At 41.5% G+C, this 25175-nt stretch overlaps 1 protein-coding gene across 1 annotated transcript in view; it reads right to left on the bottom strand.

Annotated features, from left to right (window-relative positions):
* The window catches only part of DNAJC1 (DnaJ heat shock protein family (Hsp40) member C1), a 100730-nt gene extending 75755 nt beyond the window's left edge, over positions 1-24975 (bottom strand). The window contains exon 1 of the mRNA XM_064162524.1: positions 24731-24975. Coding sequence (XP_064018594.1) covers positions 24731-24889 — 159 coding nt within the window. The 5' untranslated portion in view covers positions 24890-24975. The remainder of the gene's footprint in view (positions 1-24730) is intronic.
* Between the last annotated feature and the right edge of the window lie 200 nt (positions 24976-25175).

The following is a 25175-nucleotide window of genomic DNA, read 5'->3' as shown; positions in this document are numbered from 1 at the left end:
GGGCCTAAAGAACAGCTGGTAGTGGCAGCATGCACTGGGTTACTGCTCTCACAGCAACATCCAGAACAAGGCAGCAGTCCAACCACAGGCTTTGAAAACCCAAAGAAGTCTACAGGAGACAAGGGGCAGATCTGCACAAGGAGAAGAAAAGATGAGTGTGAAGCAAACACTTCTCACCATCAATGTAAGCATACCTTGGTTAGGTGACTGCACAGCTCCTTGCTACAAAAGGCAGTGAGGAGAAACACATGTGTGTGCCTGCTTCTGTCTTTATACACACAAAAATAACTCAAAGCCAAGTCTTTTCTGCTGGGAAACTTAACAGCCTGTCACCACCATCAGAGGCAAAATAATAGCTCTTACCCCATACTGTCTCTCAACAGACACAGACTGGGAAATGCTCCCAGCTCCTGACAGAAAACTAAGGGGCAAATGTAAAGTCAGTTCTTCAGCCACTGATATTAAAAACAGCAGCTGTACAGGACATATTTGCCTCCTATCATCTCTCATCCACCTACAGAGACATATTATCAGGTCACAACAGCAGAACTGGAACTGAACAGCTAGAAAGAAGAGATCTCTTGCTTTCTCTGCTCTGTTTTCATTTCCCCATCACAAGCAGAACTAACAGATAAAAGGAATTTTCTACCGACACCTGTATTGTAAGGATAGCCTCTCAGTCAGCAACAGTACAGAGCAGGACAGAGAACAGCCAGCTGCAGGAACTACAAAGTTGTGTGAGTTGCAAGGCAAACACTGCAAAGGGAGAAAAGGCCAAAATAAAAGTGAAAAGTATGCCTCTTCTTTCTATGCCTGTGAAAAAGAAGAATCAGCAGTTGAGTGAGCAGCAATAAAAACTTGGCACAGGTTACATCCCATTAACTATGCTACAAGAAATCTGTTTCAGCCAACTGACTGCAGAAGATAGTGGCTATTACCAATTCATTTAGTTGCCTCTCAACATGGGATTACAGGATTATCAGCATCAAAGATAACAGTGAAAGCTGGAAGATAAAACTGCGGTCCTACTGCCTGAAGTAGAAACATCGACAAAACCAGAATATTTCAGATGCAAAAGCTACAGGAAAAGTTCTGTGATCACAGTTAAGTGAAGCAAAGACAAATACTAATGTGAGTTCTCCCTCAAGTTTTCAAGACTAGAGGAAAGATCAATAGACAAACAAGTATATATCTGATAGTTAACTTTTGACACAGTTAGAGACAAAAGAAAACTGCAAGTCCATGAGCTACTACACAGAAAAAAAGCATTCTTACTGATAACCCTACAAGTATCAGTAATAGACCAAAGCCACATTTCCCTCTATTTCATAACCTCAGCCACAGAATCAAATCCAAGCAAAAGGATTCCATCAGATGTATTTTCCCTCCTCTCATAATTTGTCTTTCTTGAAAGGGAAAAACCCAACACACACAGAACAGGCATGGCAGAAATACTGCAAACTCCCTCTGACCAGATCAGTCACAGCAAGCACCACTGGACAAACTAAACGAAATGTTTGCTACAGGGTGAAGAAACTGAGGAAGCAAGACAAAAGGAAGAAGGGGACTAAAATTAATCTGTTTCCTCATCTAGCTCCCCTCTTCCAATTAGTCCCACACAAACCCTGAGCCAGCTTGAGGCAGATGCCAGCAGTGGAAGCTGCATACCCTGTGGCAATGCTGACAAAGAGAACGCTGTTGGCAAAGAGATAAAAAAGATTAAAAATAAAATTGGTCAAGTTTTATTTTTGTTCTTTGAATCAATGAGAGGACAGTACCTTTTTGAAAACCTTTTTTTAAGTAGCAAGAGAAGTTATTGTTAAAAATAACACTGTTAAAAGGTGAGCATAATTCATCTAAAATATACACCGTTTCAAAATGAAGGGATAACAGTGATACGGTAAAAGATACAGACAACAACAAGTGTTCTGAGCAGGTAAAGGAGATTTGAGAAGAGCTCAGGGGTTCCCTGCAAAGGACCAACAAGCTGCCGTTGTTATTCCTGCAGGATGCAGATGACGACTGCTTACCCAGAGAGCAGCCAGCCAGCATTTCTCCCTGCACGTTTGTTCACGTGTGGCCTCAGCTGCTGTTAGCTGCACGCTGTTCAAACACGTTTGGAAGCTGTGGTTATTTGTTCTGAAGCCCATCATGACGGCATCTTACAGTTCATCAATAATACTATTCACCACTGGAATATCTGAAGAGAACCTGTACTATTTTCCTTTAAAAAAAAAAAATATAAATTGCAAAATTAAGGTAGAATTTCCAGCAATCTCAGGTGCTAATTTTATCTCAGACACGATTTTTCCAAGTGCTCAACATTCCATAGGCTCAGGACACAGACTTTAATCGACTGCAGCTGCAGCTGCAAACCCTCGGCATTTCTGCATATAAGCCCCTAGTATCTCAAATTATGCAACCAGAATTGCAGAGCACTCAAATCAATTAGTCACCACTTGGGAAAAGTTTCGTTTAAACGACTTGCCTAGCATCACATAGGAATTCTGTGGCAGAGAGAGGAACAGAATCCAATCCTCAAGGGCACTTTTCGTCTGACTAGCTTACCCATGAAACCAATTTTTCCCCCCCCTGCAATCTTCTCCCCCACTCTCTACATACCCTCAACATCTACAGGTTAAACAGTTTTTACAGACAACAGGCTCTTTCAATACATAACCCTGAAGCAGCACTGGGGCCAGATCTCTCCCTGAGCCTGAATAAGTAAAGACCCTGTAGAATATAATGTAGTGAATTAAAAATCATCACAATGAACAAGCACAAAGAAATCAAATTAAGATTTGAGACATTCTGAAAACTGACATTCCCTAATTTTACAGTATGCTGCCCCAGAAATTTGTTACTGCTCTTCAGCAGCACTGTTAGGTATGTAGCTGTTGTACAAGACGACAGAGAAGCAGGCAGATTCAAAAAGGAAAAAGCCTAAATATTTGCATAAGCAATGCAGACCTGCTTTTTAATACTATCTTACACACAGGGCTTTACTGCCCCCTTCAAATTAAGCCCAGCTCTCTGAAGTATCATTTTGATTGCAGAATGATCTGGCCAGTTATCAGCTTGCCTATTTCAAATTACAAATCTTAATATGAACCTAACATAAACTGGATTATTCCTTCAAACAAGCAGTGTAGTGTTTCTGAGAGACAGGCAGCAGCAGATCAGTATCTGTGCAGGATCCAAACCCAGCAGATGCTGCATCATTCTAGCAGTGCAGGGAGAAATCAGCAAACTGAGTGCATCAATTAGGCAGGGGAAGGAGACTCTGTGTGTTACAAGCAGATGAGCTCAGGTATAGACAGACAGTTCTGAAACACACAGTGTCCAGGCAACTGATGATTCTCTTACAGGCAAGAGTACCTTTTGTCTCAAAAGCCCCAGAAATATTTACCAAGCACTTTCTGCAAGGCATATGTACTTTTATCATTCAAGACAAAGAAGCACAAGACTCAGGATCTTGCAAAATCTCTCGAGTATAATGAAAGTAATGAGATTCTAAAAATAATGGCAGCCACACGAGAAACTGGCTAAGGGTTTTAATTACCAATTCTGTAAGGGTACAACAAAGTTCTGCCTTAATAATTCAGCAGAACTTCTCTAACCCATAAAAGTACTCCGGAAGCACAAATGGAGATGTCTACTTTCAGACCACAAATTACTGCAATCATTCTTTATCCAAATTACTGAGAATCTTGTGGAAATATAATTGGTGAGGCACATTTTCAGAAGTTGTAAATAACAGAATTATTTTGCTCATGTCAGTGGCACTGTTAGCATCTAGCAACACAAGATACACTTGCAATACTTTTGTCCCACCTCTGTCTGGTTTTATCATTGCCTAAGGTTACATCTGACCAAGATTTTAAAAGCCACATACACCCTGTAAGACAAATTTTATTGAACTGAATAAATACAACTAATGCAAGCCTTTTCTGAAAAGAAAAAAAGGAAAAAGGAGAACAAATAAACAAAACCTCTAAGAAAATACAAGCAAATAAACAAACAAAAAATTAAAATCACCAACACAATCACCAAGAATCTAAGTACTTGTAAACATTATTTTTGAAACACTCTTTTATATGTGATGTAATTTTCCTGCACTATGCAAGAATAAAAGAATAACTCCAAATATAAAACCTATGCTATTCCCACATGGAGCAATCAAAATTTGCATGCAATTAAAATAACATTGTTTTACAGATTAAAATTCCATCTCTGCAGGTTTCCAGGAATCCTGGGACTCGTGCATGTATTAGATGGGAGTCAAACACGACTGCTGCCTAAACACTGGTAGAATTATGCTCCCAAATAAACTGCCAGGCACGCTAAGCTTTTTCTCAATAATATTTATAGATCTAGAATCACACTTAAATATCCATGAACTGAAAAATTACAGGCACCTTTACAAGCAAGACAACTTTACATACAGGGAACAGTTTATCTTCCCCAAGAAAACCTTTCTGTTTGTATTGATCTGGAGCTGCATGAAAGAGCCTTGTTTAGAAAGGATTCTTGACATAGCAAACGTTCCTTGAATGAAACGAAGAAAATTTCAATAATCACCTTAATTTGTACAGACTTCATGCACAGCACATAGGTTCCAAACTATATCCATACATACTTTATATAATGTTCTTCACCTGAAAGACTTTAACCAAGGGGTTTTTTTAAAGTCTTCACTACCAGCTGCCTCTTTTCAACTAACAACGTTAGATAAAACCAAGCAGGGATCAAAAAGAGAAAAGCAACTCTCAGAAATGAGGGAACAACGAAAGGAAGTGGAATAAGGTCCCCCAATATACAACTGCTAGTTTCCGTATCACTAGAGCAATATTTGTACCAAAAAAAGCTAAAAGAAAAATATTTTTAAAAGGCAGGTCAAGGATATGTGCTCAGTTAATCATTATTAACAGGAGGTACAAAGAAAGAAAGAAGCTTTAGTGACAAACAACCCAAAGAAAGGATTTTTTTTTCTTTTTGCTTTCTTAACTGAGTCTCCAGCATTCTTTAACTGGGTCTGAAATTTAGGTGAATATCAAATAAGGACACAAACCTCACAAACTAGCTGCTCACTGAATTAATTAGTTGCAATGCAATGAAATTCAAATTCTAAAAGGTTTTCTTCTGATGAAATAAACAAAAAAAATTAAAGTTAATTCTGTGAGTAATTTCAAGTTCTTCATGTTAATTTATCCTTACAAAAAAAAAAAAAAAGCTAATTACTACAGTTTTATCTTTACCACCTTTCTTCCTATAAGTCTATGTTTCTAATAAATTAGAATTGTTTAGATTTCTCCATAGAAGGAAAATTTATGATTACATTTTTTATTAATTCAGCAGCACCAATTAGCAAATCTCTTCCATCACTAGTAACATGTAAACTAAGGTGAAAATGAACTCCACAATCCTAGCAACTCTTAAGTTCCGGTAGGGCATTTTCTCTTCTAAATGACAAAGTTTGAGCATTGCCTTTAGACACAGAGTTAAACCTTTGTTCAAAATACACATCAGTAGAAAATCCAGGGATATTCAAGGAAATTTACTCCATAGACTGCTTGCTATTTTGTGCAGTTTTATGCTTTTGCCAAGAATTCACTTGCTCCTTCAACCCAAACAAGAAGTACAAGTTTGAGATTCGCTTAGCAGACAAGGATAAATAAAAAAAACATCAACTTCTTCTTTAATGCCATCAAAGAAACTCAAAGTTTTAATGATAAATATAAAGGTATAACTAACAGAGAATGTCACAGCAAAAATTACCCCAAGTGTTAGCACAATAAAAGAAGAAAGCCAAAGGATTTTTTAAAGATCAATATGAATTTGTTGATTTTCACCTAAAATCAAAACCTTTAATATTATCTCAAACTCTTAACCAGATACAGAGCACTAAAAATATCATGTTGCTTCTAGGGAATTGCTCCTGCTGCACTGATTAATATAGGACTTATTTAGTACAAACTACTTATCCTCCAGGAAGCATGAGAGTTGAATTACAGCTGTGGCCCCTTTTTTGACACTCCACCCCCTTTTATAAAAAAATGATTTCTTGAACAAGATTTAACAGTTGTATGCAGTACTACAACATAAATCCCTGGAGGAACACAGTGCTCATCAAACAGGTAAGTTTACAATTTGGGTGAACAAAAAAAATCCCAAACCTAAAATGGATTTTTATTTCCCCTTGAAGTTGCATTTGCTAAAATCTTTGACAATAAACTAGAATAATAACACTTATTTTGCACATATACACTTATTTTTTACATAGCTTATTTTTGACAATTATACTCTTCAGCCTGTGAAGCATACAGAGCAAGATTAACACTAACTTCCTAAACCAAATTGATTTCATGTTCCAAATACTCTGATATTTTCCTTTGTACCTTTCAAATACCCCTAAATCAAACTGCAGCTGCAAAAGCTTGTGCTGGGCTCTCTTCAAATTGCATTGCACCACAGCAGCTAAGATTTTCCACTGCCACTGAAGTAAATGCAGCCACCCCACATCACATAATGGGGTGAAATCTCATTGTTTTCTAACAAGTCTTCCTCAAAACAGCACTGACCAGAAACTCACCTCAGTACCGTTTCATGCCACAGCTGAAGAAATGCTACAGTCCCATCAATGCATATCCAGCAAATGAGTCTCCCCTGGTTGAAACAACCATTCTAAATATTGTACTGTCTTCAACTATCTCCAAACCCTTTCTTTCTACCCCTGCACAGAACACACATTTGATGCTTATTTGATCTGCTAAACTTGAATTTTGCCTACTAAGTGTGCTCTGGCTGCTATCATATTCAACCAGCAAGAGCAAGCTGTCCATTAGGCTAACAGATGCCAGCTAATACTAATGTGCTTAAATGCTTTTGAAAATTAAGAGTGCTTTTTAAACATGAGAATGCCATCTGAAACCAAAGTTACTGATAACCCTACTAAACACTCAATTTTCAATTGTGACTTTATGCAATGCTGCCTAACACAGAACTAGAATAATGCTGGTATTGACTCAAACATTTAATAATCTAAAATTAGTAACAGGCTGTACATTCAAATTTTAATTGTTAGCTCTTCGTTGTTGTTTTTTTTAAGCATTCAACCAAAAATAGAATTGCAAAACATTAGCTGTGTACTTTTTTAACAAACAACTTCAATCAAGTTGCTTGTGTGGATGTTTTTGATCCTCATTCAAAATCACTTACATGTCAAAGACACTGCATGAAATTGAGACCTTCACTAATGCCAAGGTTTGACCCAAGATCCAAAATAAATCTGCATGTACAGACCCTTGTACCTATACAAAGCACCAATTACTTCAAATAAGGTTTTGTCTGTGCACTAGAGTCCACCCATGTGGAGCCAATTACTATAGCAGAACCATTATATGGTTCATTTCCCCATACCAGCTTGGCAAGAGGTGTACATGGGTGTAGGGAGTGCAAAAGAACCTTCACTAATAAAGTGCTTCAAACACACATCTGTGCATTGTAATATTAAATATTACAACAAGCACTTTGCTGAGACTAGACCATGCTAAACAACAAATACTTTGGGGTAGTTTCCAGTCTGAACACTGCTTTTCATAATTCTCTTTTTGGTCCACCAGTAAAATCTAATTATCTTTTTTAAAAAATCTAATTCTTTTTTTTAAAATAGCTTGAATAGCATTGCTGATCCTTAATCTACATCTCATGTTCCTAACAAAACCCGAGAATTCCTGCAAATGTTGAGAGGCTGCAGGGTTTGAACAGAGGGTGTAAAAAAAAAAAGCAGCAGCAAGAATTGCAGGCGCTTCAAGAAATGCAGCATGTTTGTAGCAGCAGAGCACCGATATTACCTATTGATTATATCTGCTATCATTCCGTTCCTAAATGGGAAAGTTGTAATTATTATAAATAGGAGTGAACCACTTGAGGATAAAAACCTCTCCCCCATTGGAAGTACTGAAGCTCCATCTAGAGGCTTTCCTTCCTCTACTGTCATTTGTGGGATATGTAATATCACCTAGAAATGTGAACAATATTAAATGTCAGAGGCTTCCTTTGTACCTCCTCTTTTGTTATTCATAATGTGTTCTTGCCCTGAACCTTCGCCTGGTAACACTAGCTCCTTCACTGCCATCAAGTGGTAAGAAACCAAAACTGAACTTAAAAATTTAAAATCTCAATAATCACATGAAATGATCGGTGTAGGGGAGAGAAAGCTACCAACATCGAGAATCTTTGTGGTTCTTTTCATTTAAGTGCTGGTGTGCCTGGCTTTAGAGCACTAGGGAGCCTCACGCAATAAAATTCAGCAATAGTTTTAAATCTCTTGGTAGAAAGTTCATTTTTACTTCAAATTGCACAAGATAAAAACCTACATCTATATTCTCTGACGTTATATTTAGAACAAAAAGACATCATAATAAAGTAATTTTTAAGCAACGAGATCTGTGATGCTTAACATTCCAAAGACGCTGAATTTGGCAGTTAGGAGGAATCCCATCACATACTTCGAAGGAACAGCGCAAACATTTCCTCAGGCTTAGCACTGCCTGTTGGCAGCATCTCAAAAGCTAGGAGGAAGAAGCAGCAGCCCAGCTCTTCGGCAGCCTCTAAAGCAGTAAATATGCAGCTATGTCAGTCTCTCCCTTTGTGCTCCACAGCTGTAATCAACTGCTGTTAGGAGCAGCGCCACAAGCAAAAGTGACCTACAGGGAAGCAAGCATGCAACACAACAGAAAAAATGGGAGATTTTGTCTACATCAAATAATGGGGAAAACAACTAATAAAGTAACAGGAGAATGGAGCCAGGCTGCAAGACCTTGATTATTTCAACACAGTGATTGACTTCCCTTAGAACTGCTCCCACAGTCATCCATCACTCCCACATACAATGCTTCGAATTGCAGAAATCCCACAAGGTCTTCACCACAATCAGGAATAGCTCTACACCAACTCTTCCTGGCACACAGACAGCAAAACTGCATTCACTGCTTCTGCCTGCTCTTCCACGCACACAACCTTACATCATCGTACTTCCTCTTCAGAAGTTACTCCAGTTGCCATCACAGAAGATAAAGTGCAAAGACTACTCAGTGTGCTACAGCAAAAACTACTGAACCATTCCTCTCAAAGCCCGAGTCTGCCAGTCCACAGATTAGATCTTCGCTGGGTAAGTACTAGTGGCCGCTCACCTCCTCCCATCCCAGCAGGCTCACACAAAGCAGTCTGCTAAAGCTTCACCATGGGGAAAGCAACCTCCAGACAGCCAAACTTTACAGATGGAAAAGGTCAGTCTGAAAGCCCTGAGTTCTGTGTTTGCTGGGCCCTGCAACCCTGCCTGCTCCTCCAAAGATGCCTTATTTCTAGTGCAGCAATTTTCTATCACAGTGAACTTTTTCCTTCAAAATAACCATTAGTATAGCATCACCATGTTGAAATTCAAACATCAAATATTTGTTTGAGAACAACTGCAGAAAACCACAGAAGTATATATTATGAAACTTAGGACAATTATTTCTCCTGAAACACTGAGAAAGCAGGAATAGGAATGATACTGACATGCAGATGGGGAAATGGATGTTCAGAAACAAATAAGAAGAATCCAAAAACCGAACAGAAAGAGGCCAAAAAAAAAATCACTGAGGAAGCAAATAAAGAACAAACAAAACTCAACAACTGAAGGATGTCAGGGTGTAAATAAAAAAAAAGGGGGGGGGGGGGGGGGGGGGGAGGAGGGAAGGCAAGAATAAGAGATGGGATTATATGCAGGGGCTGCAATGTGCAGCCCAAAGCCACACACAGATTTAAGCTCAAGGCAACACCAACTGCCTGCTGGCTTGGAATTCAATCTTGAGGACCATCTGAAAAGCCCAAACCAATTTTAGGTAGTTATTTTAGTCACAGAAAGCACAGGGGTTCGATAAAGAGGTTGTTCCTGAAGTAACTGAAATGTAAGTTAAACAGGGTGCACAGAATCACTTTGGTTCCCGAGCTGAAAGGACAGACTGAATTTATGATGAGCAGTGAAAGCCACAGTAAAATTTGATGGCAGCAGGAAAACATTTAGAAACAAACCAACCAACCACACAATAAAGAGAAAAGATGACCTCCAAGATTAAAAGTGACAAGCAGAAGATGACATTGGAGATTTTAAAAACCAAACAAAACCAAAATCACCTACTTAAGTTTTTCTTCCCAAAGACGCTTACACATGGATCAAGCTGACTGCAGATCTCTAAAACAGATGTAGCGAATAACTGATAAGAAAAAGTAACAGATAACCCTGAAGAGAATCTGTGATTAGTATCTGCAGTTCCTCATGAAGGGATGAAAAGAGAAAACGAGGAACCAGAAGACAAAGTACATCCTTGAGCAGGACAAAGGGGACTATCAGATTGTTCGCTCTTTCGGCCTCCAAAAACTAGAACAGCAACAAAACCTAGCACGAAAGCTATGGAAAGAGTCAAAGAGAGGAAAACTATTAGCTGCATGAACTATCATCACAAACTGCACTACAGGACATTCCCAAGATGTACTGATGAGCCCTAAGAATACTCAAACACCAGAGTCAGCTCAGCAATTCCTAGATGTGGCCAGCAAAGACCCCACGTACTGCTTGCCCTCAGTAATGAGGGACACTCAGCACAGTTCCAGCAACAATGCTGTCTTCTGAAAAAAAACAAGGCTTTAGGCTTAGCAAAGAAGGCATTTATTAACTGTCTGGTTCTCCATCATTATTCTAGGATTGACAGCTTGAAGGGATCTAATCTGGGGGGGGCAAGGGGGAAGAAGGCAAAAAAACAGTCTCAATGACACTCAGTAAACTAATGGCTACTCAAAACTGGAAATCTGTTGTCAAAGAGTAACATAGAAAATAAAGCACTGGCAGGCAGGTCTAACCTGTTATGAAGGCTTGAGAGGAATTAAAAGAAGAAAGAATAAGCATAGGTCATTCCTTTGGAGGATTTGTTTGCATCTTTTCCTAGTAAAGGAAATAATAAAGAGTAGCCAAAAACTGCACAGAAAATCTACAGCAAGCATCCACTTCTTTCTTTTTTCTGGAGCTGCACAGTTATTTACTGTGGCAGCTGAAGGAAATTTGCCTTTGCCCTTCCTTGTCAAGAGAACAGTATGAGTGGGACTCTAGAAGGAAGGCATGGTTCAGAAATGAACAATCAACTCACCTGAAACATTATCTGGACCCAGCTTTGTCAGAAAATGTGAGAGGCTTTCATACTTTACCCAAACAGAACCCAAGGTCCAATTTAGACACCAAAGGACAGTGTGGGACTCTACAAGCAACCCCTGTGCAAGTTGAGGTGTGGGGTGGAGGTGTTGCGTTTTATACTGACAGCAAGTTCTACTCTTGCAGATGGAATAGGAAATATCTTGTATATTTGTCTTAGCTGGACTGCAAAATATTGAATACCTGATCAAGATACAATTCTATCTTGACTGAGAAATCAATTTCAGAAACCAACCTAGTCCAGTTCTGTCCTTCCTGGCCATAGCATCAATCTGATCACGTATAAGCAGCTGTCATGTAAGGCTCTCATATCTCATGACAGTAGACAGGATAACCAATACCCTGATAATAATGGGATTCCGTTAATTCAATGACAGTGTCTTTGAGTAAATCTGTTAGAAAAGAGCACAGAAGCTCCAGGAATGTATCTTATGTATTCCAGAAGTGAAGACACTTATATTTTACAGCCTTCTTTCTTTAGGCCAAAAATTTAAGATACCATGCCCCCGTTAACAGTCCTCTAAACCAGGTAAGTATTCTTAAATGAATTAAAACAAAAAATAATGTAATGGCTGTTTAGAGATCTGAACTTGTAGGAAGGCAAATGTATAGAAAACAAATTAGATTGTATCTCAGAATCAAAATATGGCTATCCTTATTCAGTGCTGAATGGTGTTTACATTCACAGATACATTTACAAGAGAAATTGACATCCTGCAACACAAAACGGCAATCTCTGCAAGAGCACTTTTGCAACAAAGCTACTGTCCCAATTTCCTAGTCTTCAAATACAACAACAACATGAAGGCAAACAAATGTTTTGTACTGAAAAGTTGAAAACATTGTGGTTTAGAACAGAAAGTGTAACACCAATATTTAAGTTCTCTATTGTGAGCGTTGGATTTTTACTTTGAGTGCATTTCTCTCTAACTCCATGTACTTTACAGAGGGAATGCAGGATTACCTAAACCGTTGGGAGTCAAACAGAGTCTACTCAAACTGACATCTTCAGAGACTGACAGAATTAAATACTATGCTTTGACACTAACATCAAGATAAAGCTAAGAAGTGTGATAAGAGTCAAGTGCAATACCAAATAATATTTATTTGCACCTGAGGACAGGATGAGAGAGTTGGGGCTGTTCAGTTTGGAGAAGAGAAGGCTCCAAGGAGACCTTATTGTGGCCTTCCAGTATCTGAAGGGGGCTACAAGAAGAGGTGTCAGGTAGTGATAGGACAGGGGGAATGGATGCAAGCTAGAGGAGATTTAGATTAGACATTAGGAAGAAGCTCTTCACCGTAAGGGTGGTGAGACACTGGAACAGGTTGCACAGGGAGGTGCAAACCTGAATGTTTTTAACATGGATGTGCTTCTGGGCAATCTGATCTAGTGTGAGGTGTCCCTGACCATGGCAGGGAAGCTGGGTTCCCTCCAATCCTGGCAGTTTGGTGATTCTGTGATACAGTGCAATTCATTGTCGCACTACAGCAATCTGGACCCTACACAGGACAATCCTGGGCCCAGCTATTGAGGTAGCAAAATAGGAGCTACTCACCACCACTATCTCTCCTATGAAATCTGCACCCAACACATCCCAACCGAAAATGTGAGTTCCCAGAAAATGCAGTGTGATTTCATCTTTCATTAGTCCACTTTTCCAGTTACTGTTGCTTTGGGTCCTCCAATTTGATTTTCCAGTGCTTCACTCCAGATACTAGATGTTAGCAAAGAGCCTCATCTACCCTAAATTCACATCTCATGACATTAGTCAAGGCACATGCACAGCATGGAAGCTATGGGTGGGATCACAGGGTTTAATTATTCTTGAAAGTACCTTGTAGTATGAGTTTATCAGGTCCCTGAACAATAAACAGACTGACTCTACTTAGCAGAAAATTGATTGTACAGCAAAACTGTACTAAACCCTTGAAATTCAGTATATTTTATTCAATACAACATCTAGCTTTTATATGTTCTCTTAAAGTTTCCACATTTCAAACAAGTTTCTTGCTGCAAAATTGATTCTGGCAAGCTTCTACCTTTTAAAAACTTACAGAAGTGAGGGCATTTCATAAACCCCCATCATGGAAACATAAGGAAAAATGTTTTCACTGAGCGGGACAGAACACTGGAACAGGCTGCCCAGGGGGGTCGTGGAGTCTCCTTGTCTGGAGATACTCAAAACCTACCTGGATGTGTTCCTGTGTGATCTGGTATAGGTGATCTGCTGTGTCAGGGGGGTTGGCATGGATAATCATTCAATGTCCCTTCCAATCCCTAACATTCTGTGATGTCTTTCTCCTCAACAACATCAGCATTTAATAGAAAAAATTAAAATGGACACTGTCACTCTGATTTTGCAATAGTAAAATCCTGCTTAAACCAACAGGAATCAGCAAAGATATTGCTAATAAGTGGTACCATCAAAATTCAGATAACTAGAAGAAAATAATCTCATTGTTTTCAGAATGACACACTCAAGTACACTACAGCAAGAACCTTGGTGGGGAATGGATAAATCCACAGAATTACTATAGTATGAAGGAACCATTAATCAAAAGAGGGGGGGGACACTCACAAATCAATTCTATTTAAGTCTTAACTCAAGTAGTAATACAAACCCACACCGTTTTACTCTTGGAAAAGAGCAATATTGTTCCAAGAATGAGCTGTTAGAGAGTTAATGCTAATTACTCAAGCAAAATACACAGAAGCAGGTAACATATTCCTCTGCTCCTTCTGCCTATCTCAGTTGAAGGTCTGATGCAATGTGCACAATCACACCTCTAGCAGCTGGTCAAACAGGGAAACTGTAACAGCAGCCAATCTCCCAGTAACCATAACAGCAACATGGTAGATTTTGTGCTAGTTCCAGTACAGCTGAAAAACTCTATTGACCACTTTGCTAATATGTTCATACAAACATTTTTATCTGTCCAAGCAAATTAAGAGTGGCAACTTACTTCATTTTCCAAACCGTTTTATTTAAAACAGGATGCCAGCTACAGACTATGAAAAGTTTTGCTCCAGAATAAAGCTACAGCCATACGATCTAATAATGTATCTAATGAGTCTTTTCTGTTGGAGATGTTCAGCAGATTTCCACATCAACGTGTTCTCTGCAGTCAACAGCTCAAGAGAAGCTCATTTACCTTAGAATAAATATCACAGAGTCACAGAAACATTCAAGTTGGAAAAGACCCTCAGGATCATCAAGTCCCATATCCCTACTCTACAAGAGTCATCCTAAACTATAGCCACAAGCACCACATCCAAATGACCTTCAAACACATCCAAGGTTGGTGACTCCATCTCCCTATGCACCATTCCACTGTATGACCACTTTTTCCTAATGTCCAGTCTAAACCTACCCAGTCACAGCTTGGGGTCATTCCCTCTTGTTCTGTCACCAATTACCTGTGAAAAGAGACAGCACTAACCTCTGCACAACCTCCTTTCAGGTAGCTGTAGATAGCCATGAGGTCTCCCCTCAGCCTCCTCTTCCTCAAACTAAGCAGCCCCAGCTCCTTCAGTTGCTCCTCATAAGATTTACTCTCCAAGCCCTTCCCCAGCTTTCTCACTCTCCTCTGCACTGGCTCCAGCACCTCCACATCTCTTGTGCTGAGGTACCCAAAACTGAATACATCACTCAAGGTGTGGCTTCACCAGAACAGAGTACAAGAGGATAATCACCTTCTGCTGGACACAGCATTTCTAATCCCAGCCAGGATGCCATTGGCTTTCTCAGCCACACTGCTGGCTCATGTTCAGTTGTTTCTCAATTAGAACCCCAGGTGTCTTTCTGCTAGACAGCTTTCCAGCCACTCTGCCCCAAGCCTGTAGCACTGCAGACATATGTCTCACTCCAGACAAATTAAATGCTAAGTCACCTGAACTGCATCTTTCATACAAGATTGCTGGGGTGGGGGGAAAGTACATACAAAGCTGCAGACCTATAGGTGAGGAAGGTAACTCAGTACTGCAAAAAACCTGGCAGGCTGCTGGAGTGGCTATAAAAATTAAGTCACTGTAGACGAAGATAAATTTGGTTTGTTGGAAAAGATGCTGCATGGCTCCTGCAAAAAGAAACTCTGCCCCATCAGCCCACCCCAGTCCTTGGAGTGCATCAGTAAGGGCAGAGAGCAGAGGGCCAGCAGGCAGTACAGCCCAATTTTGAAATATTTTTAACAAGGTTTCACACCAAAGGTTATCAAAGGAACAATCTTACAAGAGGGTGGGAGTAAAACAGTCTTATATACAGAAAATTAATGAATAGGATACAAAAAGCAGGGTTTAATGGCTATTTTTCAGGGCAGAGAACAGGCAGCTAAAAGGTCTCCTGCTGGAGGATTTGTGCTGGGACTGGCTTTATTTGGCATTTTCAATGACAGGCTGAGGAGCAGAGCATGGAGTGACATCTCACAGGTGACGCCATGGGGTAGACACCAGACAGTAGCAAGGGAATGCCAAAACAAGTGATCCGGGCAAAGAAAAAACAAGAGCTGAGGTTGAGCATAGGTACAACTGTCACTTCAGCTAAATTAAGTCTACACAGAGCAGTCTGCATCCGGCAACTACAAATCCTTAACCAATCCAAGACATTGCTGACAGTTCTCCAAACCATCAGCTGACTGAAAGGCACCATGAAAAAACATACTTTTTGACATTAGTGATCCAAAACTGTGAAGGTGGAAAGGTACAGAGGACTGCAGAACAAGGCTCTGTCCAAGAAATACCATCCAGTGCCACTTGTTTCTTTAAGAAACAATCACAAGGGTTATACAGAACAGTATAAATAATGAGAAACCAGAGTGAAAGCCATCCAGGACACTTTGACAGCATCCACCACTCTTTGAGGGCATGCAAGGAGCTTGTGGATGACACACAGTGGAGCCTTAATGATACCAAGAAGGCTAGGGAATGGAAACAGGCCCCATGGGCATCAGGATCCATTGCTTAAGATGCAATGCTAGACTGGAACATCTGTGAACAAGACAAAACAATGCTCAATTGGAAAATAGTATCTTATTTGTTCATATAGAAAATAAATCCTGTTCAGAAGCCATAGTGCATGGCACCACTGAGGAAAAGATAAGCATTGTAAAAGAAAACAGAAGCAGCTATCTCCACTGACCAGAATATCTAACTGCACAGAGACAGTGACCAAACAGAACATTTAACTATGCTGAGATTGTGGTTTTCAACCAATTCATAGGGCCCTGTAAACCAGTAAGATACTGATCTACTTCAGCAACCATCCTTGCATTTAAGCTCACTAACCAGCAGTCTGCACCTCCAACAGAAAATTAAGGTGTCTATAGAATTGTTTCTGTTGGAAAAGCCCTGTAAGATCATCCAGTCCAACCATTCTCTCTGCCAAGGCTGGGACTAAACCACGTCCCTCAGCACCACGTCTCTGCCTCTCTGAAACACTTGCAAGGATGGAGATTCAACCTTCTCCCTGGGCAGCTTGTGCTAGTGGTTGAGAACCCTTTCAGGGAAGAAGTTTCTTCAATCTCCAACCTAAGCTTCCCCTGGGGCAACTTGAGGTCATTTCCTCTCAACCTACGACTTGTCACTAGGGAAAAGAAACCAACATCACCTCACTCAAACCTCCTTTCTGGTGAGCTGTAGAGAACCAGAAGGTCTCCTTTTAGCCTCTTTTCTAAACAAGCCCAGGTTCCCCAGCTGCTCCTCACCAGACCTGTCCTCCAGAACACTCCCCAGCTTTGTTGCCCCTCTCTGGACATGCTCCAGCACCTCAATGTTTTTCTTGGAGTGGGAAACCCAAAACTGAACTCATTACACCAGGTGCAGCCTCACCAGCGCTAAGGACAGTACAGGGGGACAATCACTGCCCTGGTCCGTCCAGCTACTCACACCATTCCCAAGACAGACCAGGATGCCAGTGACCTTCTTGGGCACACAGTGGCTCATGCTCAGATGCTGCTGATTGATACCCCAAGGTCTTTCTCTGATGAGCAATTTTCAGCCATTCTGCCCCAGGCCTGTAGCATTCATGAGGTTGTTGTGACTCAACTGCAGGATCTGGCCCTTGGCCTTGTTGAACCTCACAGCACTGACCTCAGCCCAGCCAGCCAGCCTGCCCAGGTTCTTCTGTAGAGCCTTCTTTACCTCAAGCAGATCAACACTCCCTCCCAGATTAGCATCATCTTCACCAAGTACTTCAAACAGCACCATCAATATTTCCAATTATTTCCCTAAAATATTTTCTCTCAACTAGAAAACATTTTATTGTAAAATTACTCTAAATGGATCATAAAAGGTTTATCAGTGAATGGAATTAAATGAAGACTACCTTCGAGAAGTTTCTCCACACAACTTTACAAACACAATGACCACAATCCACAGCAGTCAAGCAGCATAAAGCCCACTCAGAAGTCATTTACAAAATCATATGCCAGTTTAGATACCAACACAGGCACATAACACAAGAACTTCTGCAAAGGTGATGAATTTGAATCAGGTATAGAACCTTCTGGCCTTGGGTAAGCACCAGAAGCCATCAGCACAGGTCACCTACCAGGAAATCAGTCACTTCCTTCAATGAATTATAGACCAAACACAGAATTTCTAGGAAGGAAAAATAGTCCACTTTTTATTGCTGCAATTTGAACATCAAGCTATTACAGACACATTGAATACATCCTTAAAGGATCTGTGAAGTGGGAAGTATAGCAAGGGAGAGTTGAGACATTATTGTTGCTGCAGACAGCATAAAAAAATCAAGACTGCTTGTTTTATCCTTTTCACAGCATTTTGCATACTCTTAGTTCCCCTGGGTTCCCAAACATAGTCATTTCCTGATGCTATATGGTCTTCTACACAGCAAGAAAGAAGAAAAATATAATCTGAAAGAAATCAGGCAAGTATTATATGAATGAATTGTCAGGCAAAGTTAACAGTAAATGTCTTTGAAAGTACTTAGAATGGCAGATTCTGAGACGCTTTTGTGTCTTTGAGAAAAGAGCCAACAATGAGAGAAAAAAAAACCACCCTGAATTTCCTTGGACAACATCCAAGAAGAAATTTAACAGGAAACAATAGAGAAAAGCCATTTTTATGGAAAATACTAGTTTTACAAGTCTAGATGTCTCGGTCATTTTTAAATGCACCAACTGTGAACAGAAAGATCAGGGAGTGCTGTGCCGACATGAGCTGTCAGGGCACTTACAGAATGGATTACATTAAGTGTCAGCAATTTACCCCAAAGTTCAGCACTGTTAAAAAGAGATAACGCAAAAGTAAACCACACACACAAACCCCCACATGCTGCATCATCCTCAGTCACAATCTGAGCAGCTATGCAAAGGGCTTCTCTATGGTGACTCTTGAGGCCAATTAAACTAATCTGGAGTTTGGAGCAACTTTGTTCTGTAGGATCCAAGTGAATTATTTCAATGTTGACTTCAACATTTTCATCATTTACATTTTTTCTGACAAGCAATTTCCAGAACTGCTGGAAATCTCACTTTCACAATTCAAAAAGGAAATTAAAACACATGAAGGTATGCAGAGTTATGTTTGAATAACACACTGAGAAAGAACACGCAATTATTCTTATGGAATGAACTGAGATTACAGCTAAAGCCACTTGAAAAAATCTTCATTTTTCTAATGCTGTGGAGTTTGTTATTGCATCAGTGTTGACAGTATATCTGAGGGCTTTTTATGGCTGTAACTACCACAGTAGGAGCAAATTCTTACAAATAAACAAACAAAAAAGTTCAAAACCTCTTCCTCATCCATCACTTCCAATAAATGTATAGTTTCAGGAATGACTATGATACCTCACTGCTTAAATAAAGGCCTGCTACTATTCCCACCTAGTTGGGTGTCATAGAAGTTAATTCTTTTTGCCATTTCGGAGCAAGCAAATGTAAACATTTCATCCTTCCAGCAGAGAACTCCCATGCTGCAATTGACAGTGCATTAAAATCTAATGCCTTCCAAAACTATTAGGCCTGCTTAATATATATATTTTTAAGAAGAGGCTTAGACATTAGACATGATTTTTAATTGCTAGCCCAACAACTCGGATGCCTCAAAGATGATTAAATGAGGCATCAAGTTGCTCCATGTCATTTCAAGGCACAAGACTACCAGTAAACATCCTATTTATCATGCAAAGACAAAAACAATCTTCAAAAATGAAGCAAGAAAACCTTACAGCTCAGAGTTTTTCTACAAGCACCTGAAGAAAGTGCTGCTGTAACTGCATGCATGTGAAGCTCTGTCTCACTATATGATGCATTTGCAAAGCTTGGAGGACTGAAACAGTGTTACCAACCTTTCTCCAAACACTTGCAGGTGATGCACATTCCATGACTTTAGTAACACTGCACCCACACATGTTTATCTTAAAAAGCAGCAGGGATGGGATCGACTTTAAGTGTTAAATAGCAACCAAAATGTAAGCCTTTGGAGTGCAATCCCGCCTGTCACCGAGGAAAAAAACCACCAAACTACTGACTTTCTGGGTTGCACCTCCTTACTTTCCCATCCTTGTCATCCTCATGTGCACCTTGCCTGCCAAGGAAGACAGAAGACATACATTATGGGTACAGGTAGGCTGATTCTGCTAAAACTCGAGAGCATTCCTTGAACAGATACAGCTCTCGCTCACATGCCTCTTTCCACTTGAGGGGACCACTGTGTACTCAAAGTCCTCCAAAAGCTCTACAGCAAAACCAGTTTTATTTAGATTTTTTTTTCCTGGATAGCAGTCCATACAGCAGTGCCAGAAGACACAACACTGCCAGGCTCAGAGACTCATTCTCTCTGAAAAACAGGTTACCATTCTACATCCAAGAACTTTCCTTCTATGAATTCACCACTTGGTTCTGTGCAGATGAACTGACTGACAGGATGCAGTACATACCTCGCTGCAGTTCCAGACTATGCAAAAACCTATTACTGAGAATTCTCTTCAGCTTCCCATAAAAGACATGTAGATATGGTGCTAAGGGGCATGGTGTAATACCAGACTTGGCAGAGTTAAGAGAATGGTTGCACTCAATGATCTAATAGCTCTTTTCCAACCAGAACATTTCTAGGATTGTATGATAATGTCTCACAATACCATAAAAGCCACAGTTTCTCGTGGGGCTTGTTCCTGATAATGTTCTTGCAGAACACTGCCAAGAGGAAAAATTCAGCACCAGTCACTTAAGAAACTACAATCTTAAAGGTGCATCTGCCTTAAATCATTTAGTGCAGATCAGAAATGCAGATGTAAAGCAAACCTTATTATACCCATCAACCATGTACCACAAAACAGTCTTGGAGTGGGTGAGCTGGATTCATTATGGATAGAACTGAGCTGTAACACTTCAAACCAGTAGTGCAAATAGCACCCTTCAGCACAAGCGGGCACTGAGGCCATGCAGCCACCCTGGAATCAGTTCAACAACAACAAAAAAATCCCTGAAATGCAAACAGTACAGATACCAATTCCTCAGCACCACACACTGCCTTCTCCAGACACAACCCTGGCAGACACTGCCACTTGCCAAAGTACACACAGCTCTTCTGTCCCAGTCCTCTTGAAGGAGCCTATTATAGCCAAATACATCTAGCTCATCCAGAGGGGTTGTTGTTTGCCACTGCCAAAGAAACTCAACTTCCTGGTTCTCAGGTCTAGCAACTGCAAGAAAGTGCCAACACATCAGTGTATCACAGGCTACAGGACCAAAATCAGGTTCTGTATGTGCAGTTCTGATCCTGTGATGTAACGCTGTCTAGCAAACCCATCATCCAACAACGGCATGGACACAATGCTCTTAGTTGTCTACAGTAAAGCCACATGCATGGACTAGGATATGGCTAAAACAAGACATAAGCCAATACTGAAGCATATTTTGGCTAGGAGATCCAGATTCAGATGATGCCTATTATATTTATGCAGGTATCAGCTAATGAAATCTGTGGAAAGACAATAAAATTAACTTGTTTCAGTTGATTTGTTCACCATACAAGCTTGCAGCTCCCCAGATCTTTCTGGAATTTTTTTTAAGTGTTGACATCATACTTGCATGTTCTCATTCTCATGCAACAGGGGAATTTTAATACTGACTCTGCATAGCTTCTGGTTTAATTCTGCTGTTTCACCTGAGTTTTTAGATTAACACTGGTTATATCGAAGTGACTCCTGAAATGATTATTACCTCTGATCTGGCATGAGTTTAGGACTCTATTTTCTTCAGTAACCACTTGGGGGACATGGAAATGTAATCTTTTCTCAAGCCAAATGTTATCTTCTCTCACCATGCTGCTAGGTCAAACTTCCAGAGAACAGCAATGTTTTAAATGAGCAACCACAACCATCAATTTAAAAACCACCAAAGAAATGGACAGGTAGAGCCATTCCCAAATTGTTTAGAACAGCAATAGTAACAACACAAAACTTCTTATATATGCTATGCTACCAAGAGCTCTGATGGGCTAACAAATAGATTAATTATGTCCCTGTATAAAAATCAGATTCTTCTTAATCTAGACCCTCAACCCTAACACTCAGGGGTTGGACAAGAGGCTCTCCAGAAGTCCCTTCCAACCTCAACCATTCTGTCAGATTTCTCAGCCAGCCCCTCAGTGAAGTCAAGCACCAAGGACAGTTATAGTAACAGCCAAGCCACTGACAATCTTGGTCTTCCTCTGGCATTCCACACTCACAACAAAACTAGTCGCCATTCTTGGAAAGCACTACAGCAGCTTCAAAACTAACACTCTGACAGTGCTGGATGACAGTTACCTGACAGTGCCAGGAGGCTTCCACATGGCCCTCAAGAAGATAAAATGCAAACCCATTACTCCCACATGAAAAGACTAGCAACAAAACAACCCCCCAAAAAAACATCATTTCTCTTCAACCCCAAACAGTAATCCATCAGCCAGAGGCTTCACCAAGGCTTGCTAGAGAGCAACAGAGCTTCCCATTATGACTTCTGCACCCTGTCAGCTTAGGCCAATATCAGCTTCTGACAGTGTATGAGATTCAACAAGCAGCCAGTGCCACAGTTCTCCCAACCTGCTTTAATGCCCTATGGAAGCACTGGAGCCATTCCCTCTACTTTTTGGAAGCACAAGATGACATGTTCAGAAAAATTCTGGCAGCCTTGATACACTACTGGTAACAAACACGTTTGAGTATCTGTATCTCGGACACAGAAGTCACATCCAGCATGAGGGAGAAGCACACAAAGGAAGAAGGAACTATCATGACCCAATATAAGGCAAGGGACACCAAGAGGAATGTGGAAGGGGGGAGCAAAAGAGTGGAAGGCAAGCTTTGACGAGTTGAAAAATAAGGAACAGTACAAAGGCATGGCCAGAAAGGCAATACCTGACCCTTTTGTGCTGAAACACCTGAGCACAGGGAATAAAACCACTAGCACCCGAACTATAAAAAGTTAATCACAGCACTCTAGTCAAAGGCGTGCCAACTACATCCAGCATGACACACAAAATGAGCAGTCATCTCCATTAAACCATAGTTTTAAAAATAGCAAGAGACCTGAAGAAACATGAAAACAGCATGTACAGACGTTACGGTAAAGGCAGCTTTCTGTTAAGAACTCCAAAGTCAGCTACAGCAGATCTGAGATTTGTGTACTTCCCTTGACCCCCTTACAAGACCCTTCCCACAGGGTAACTTCAGTGGCTGCAGGTACCTAGCCACTGCAAATCAGAACACCACTTCAGTATCTTGTTTGAGGCTTCGAGCTTAGGTCAGAGGCGGAGAAGCAAGCAACACAACAAAAGAGAGTGCGGAAGAACCCATAAACCTATACAGCATCCTCCAGTGCTTACATATTTCTATTGAAACCCAACTCTAACACTGTACACTCTAGCTCTGTACTCACAGGTATGTTCTGCTGCATGTGCAAAGCTTCTATTCACACACACTCAGCCCCAGGGAAAAAGAACTGTGGAAGATGTTCAGGAGTTGTGTGACCGATCTGAACATCACTAATTGAAAGAAACAAACTTTTGTACCCCTACATTTTCTAACACTAAAATTTGCCATGAGGAAATAAAACCTAGCTTTTAGGCTCAGGAAAGTGAAACTTGGGTAGCAGCATTTGCTATGTTGCATATGATGGTATTCATTAGTATTTAACAACACAAGTTTAAGAAGGAGTAAAAGAAAGAGATGAAACTGATTTGAAATGCCTCAACTGTCACAAACACAGCTGGTAGCTTCCAAAACAGAACCTGTACCTACTGCAGACATTTTCCCTTTCTTTATAGACATGTCTTAGTGAAAAGTAGCTGAAAACACATCTACTATTCTCAAAAACTACCACAACTGCATCAGAATTAACTTGAAGGTTGTCAGGGAAGCCATGTGAATAGAGATGCTAGAAGACAAACAGAGAACCAAGTGTATTTTGGACACTCTGAGCAAAGTAACAAATTACAAAGAATTACACATTTAACCTTGAAGGAGAAGAATACTGACAAAAAGAGTGATGCCTGATGAGAGGTCAAGCAAGATCACACACAAAGCAGAGCATCTTAAGGGAGGAAGGCCATGAAGTGGGAACCAAGACAAGTGATACAAGTTGAAGATGCCAAGTGCCAGTAACACCAGCAACCACATCCAAAATATACACAAGAAACACAGAATAAAATTGTTCAGAGCAGCAATTCCTGTTTTGACTACACCTGCAAGAAAATTACCCAAGGTGCACAATAAATGCTTCAAGATAAGTGCTGCCTAGCAAACAGAGGTGAAAACCTCCCACAATAACCAAGGCACACAAAGTAACAAACACGACAATCTAGAATCCGTCACCACAGCAAAGGATCACAGTCTGCCACATGGCACGAGTGAGAGAAAACTGGAGCCACAACACATGGTGATGCACAATCTTAGGCAGATAAGGAATCAGCAGCTATGCAAAATAATAAAAGATGAGAAACAGCCATATCCAGGAGAAGCCCACAAGCTATTTGTGTCTAGCCGTAAATGCATTTGAGGAGATACTCGGAAGAGCAACAGGCAGCACGAACACACAGAACTGCAGTGGGTCGATTTATGATGGGAGCAGATGATGAAAAACTGAACAGTACTTGAAGCAGAGCTTCTGCAGAGGGAACAGAGAGGCTGGGAAAGGCATAGGAGGCTTGCCCCGAGCCTCAGCAACCGGGATACGGCGTGGGGGCCTGCGCGCAAGCAGCAGAGCAGGGCAGCCGCAAGCGTGCCCGAGCAGGAGGCGGATGACAGCGCCAGGCAAAAAAGGGTCGGCGGCATGCCCGGTGCCCGTGTGCCGCGGGGAGCAGCCGGGTGGCGGCGGCGCAGGGGGGGAGGGGGGAGCCAGCCAGCCATGTTCGGCGGAGGCAGAGACGGCGGTGACAGGCGAGGCCCGTGCCCCTGCAAAGGGACCGGGGCAGGGGGCGGTGGGGAAGACGCGCCGGGAGGACGGCTGCTGTGGGGAGCCCGGTCCCTCACTCACCTGCTGCACCCCTAAGAAGTCGTAGAAGTTCCGCGGCACTTCCTCCACCAGATCGAAGAGCTCCAGGTCGCCGCTGTCCCAGGCGCGGGCGCGGGGCACCAGCAGGGCCACCAGCAGCACCAGCAGCCGCAGGAGCGGCGCGAGTGGAAGGCGGCCCATGACCGCTTGCCCCGCGGCAGCAGCAGCAGCGAGGACGTGGCCGCCGAGGAAGTGCCGCTGCAGCCGCGCACAGCCCAGCAGCAGCTCCGCACTGAAACAGCCCTGCCCCGCCTGGCCAATCGCCGCTGCCGCCTGCTGTGACGTCAGGCACCCGGGCAACGGCCGGCGCTCGCGCAGTGCGGGGCGGCGCGGGGCGGGGCGCGGGCCGGGCTCTGCCGCGCGGCTGCAGCTGGCCGCCGGCCGGGGCTCGCGGGCCCGCCTCGTGTCCGCCCTTCGCCTCCTCCCT

This window comes from Pogoniulus pusillus, chromosome 23 (assembly GCF_015220805.1).
Source record: "Pogoniulus pusillus isolate bPogPus1 chromosome 23, bPogPus1.pri, whole genome shotgun sequence".
Classification (NCBI taxonomy): domain Eukaryota; kingdom Metazoa; phylum Chordata; class Aves; order Piciformes; family Lybiidae; genus Pogoniulus; species Pogoniulus pusillus.
Note: the sequence above shows the minus strand (reverse complement) of the source record. Positions and strands in the feature narration are given on the sequence as shown.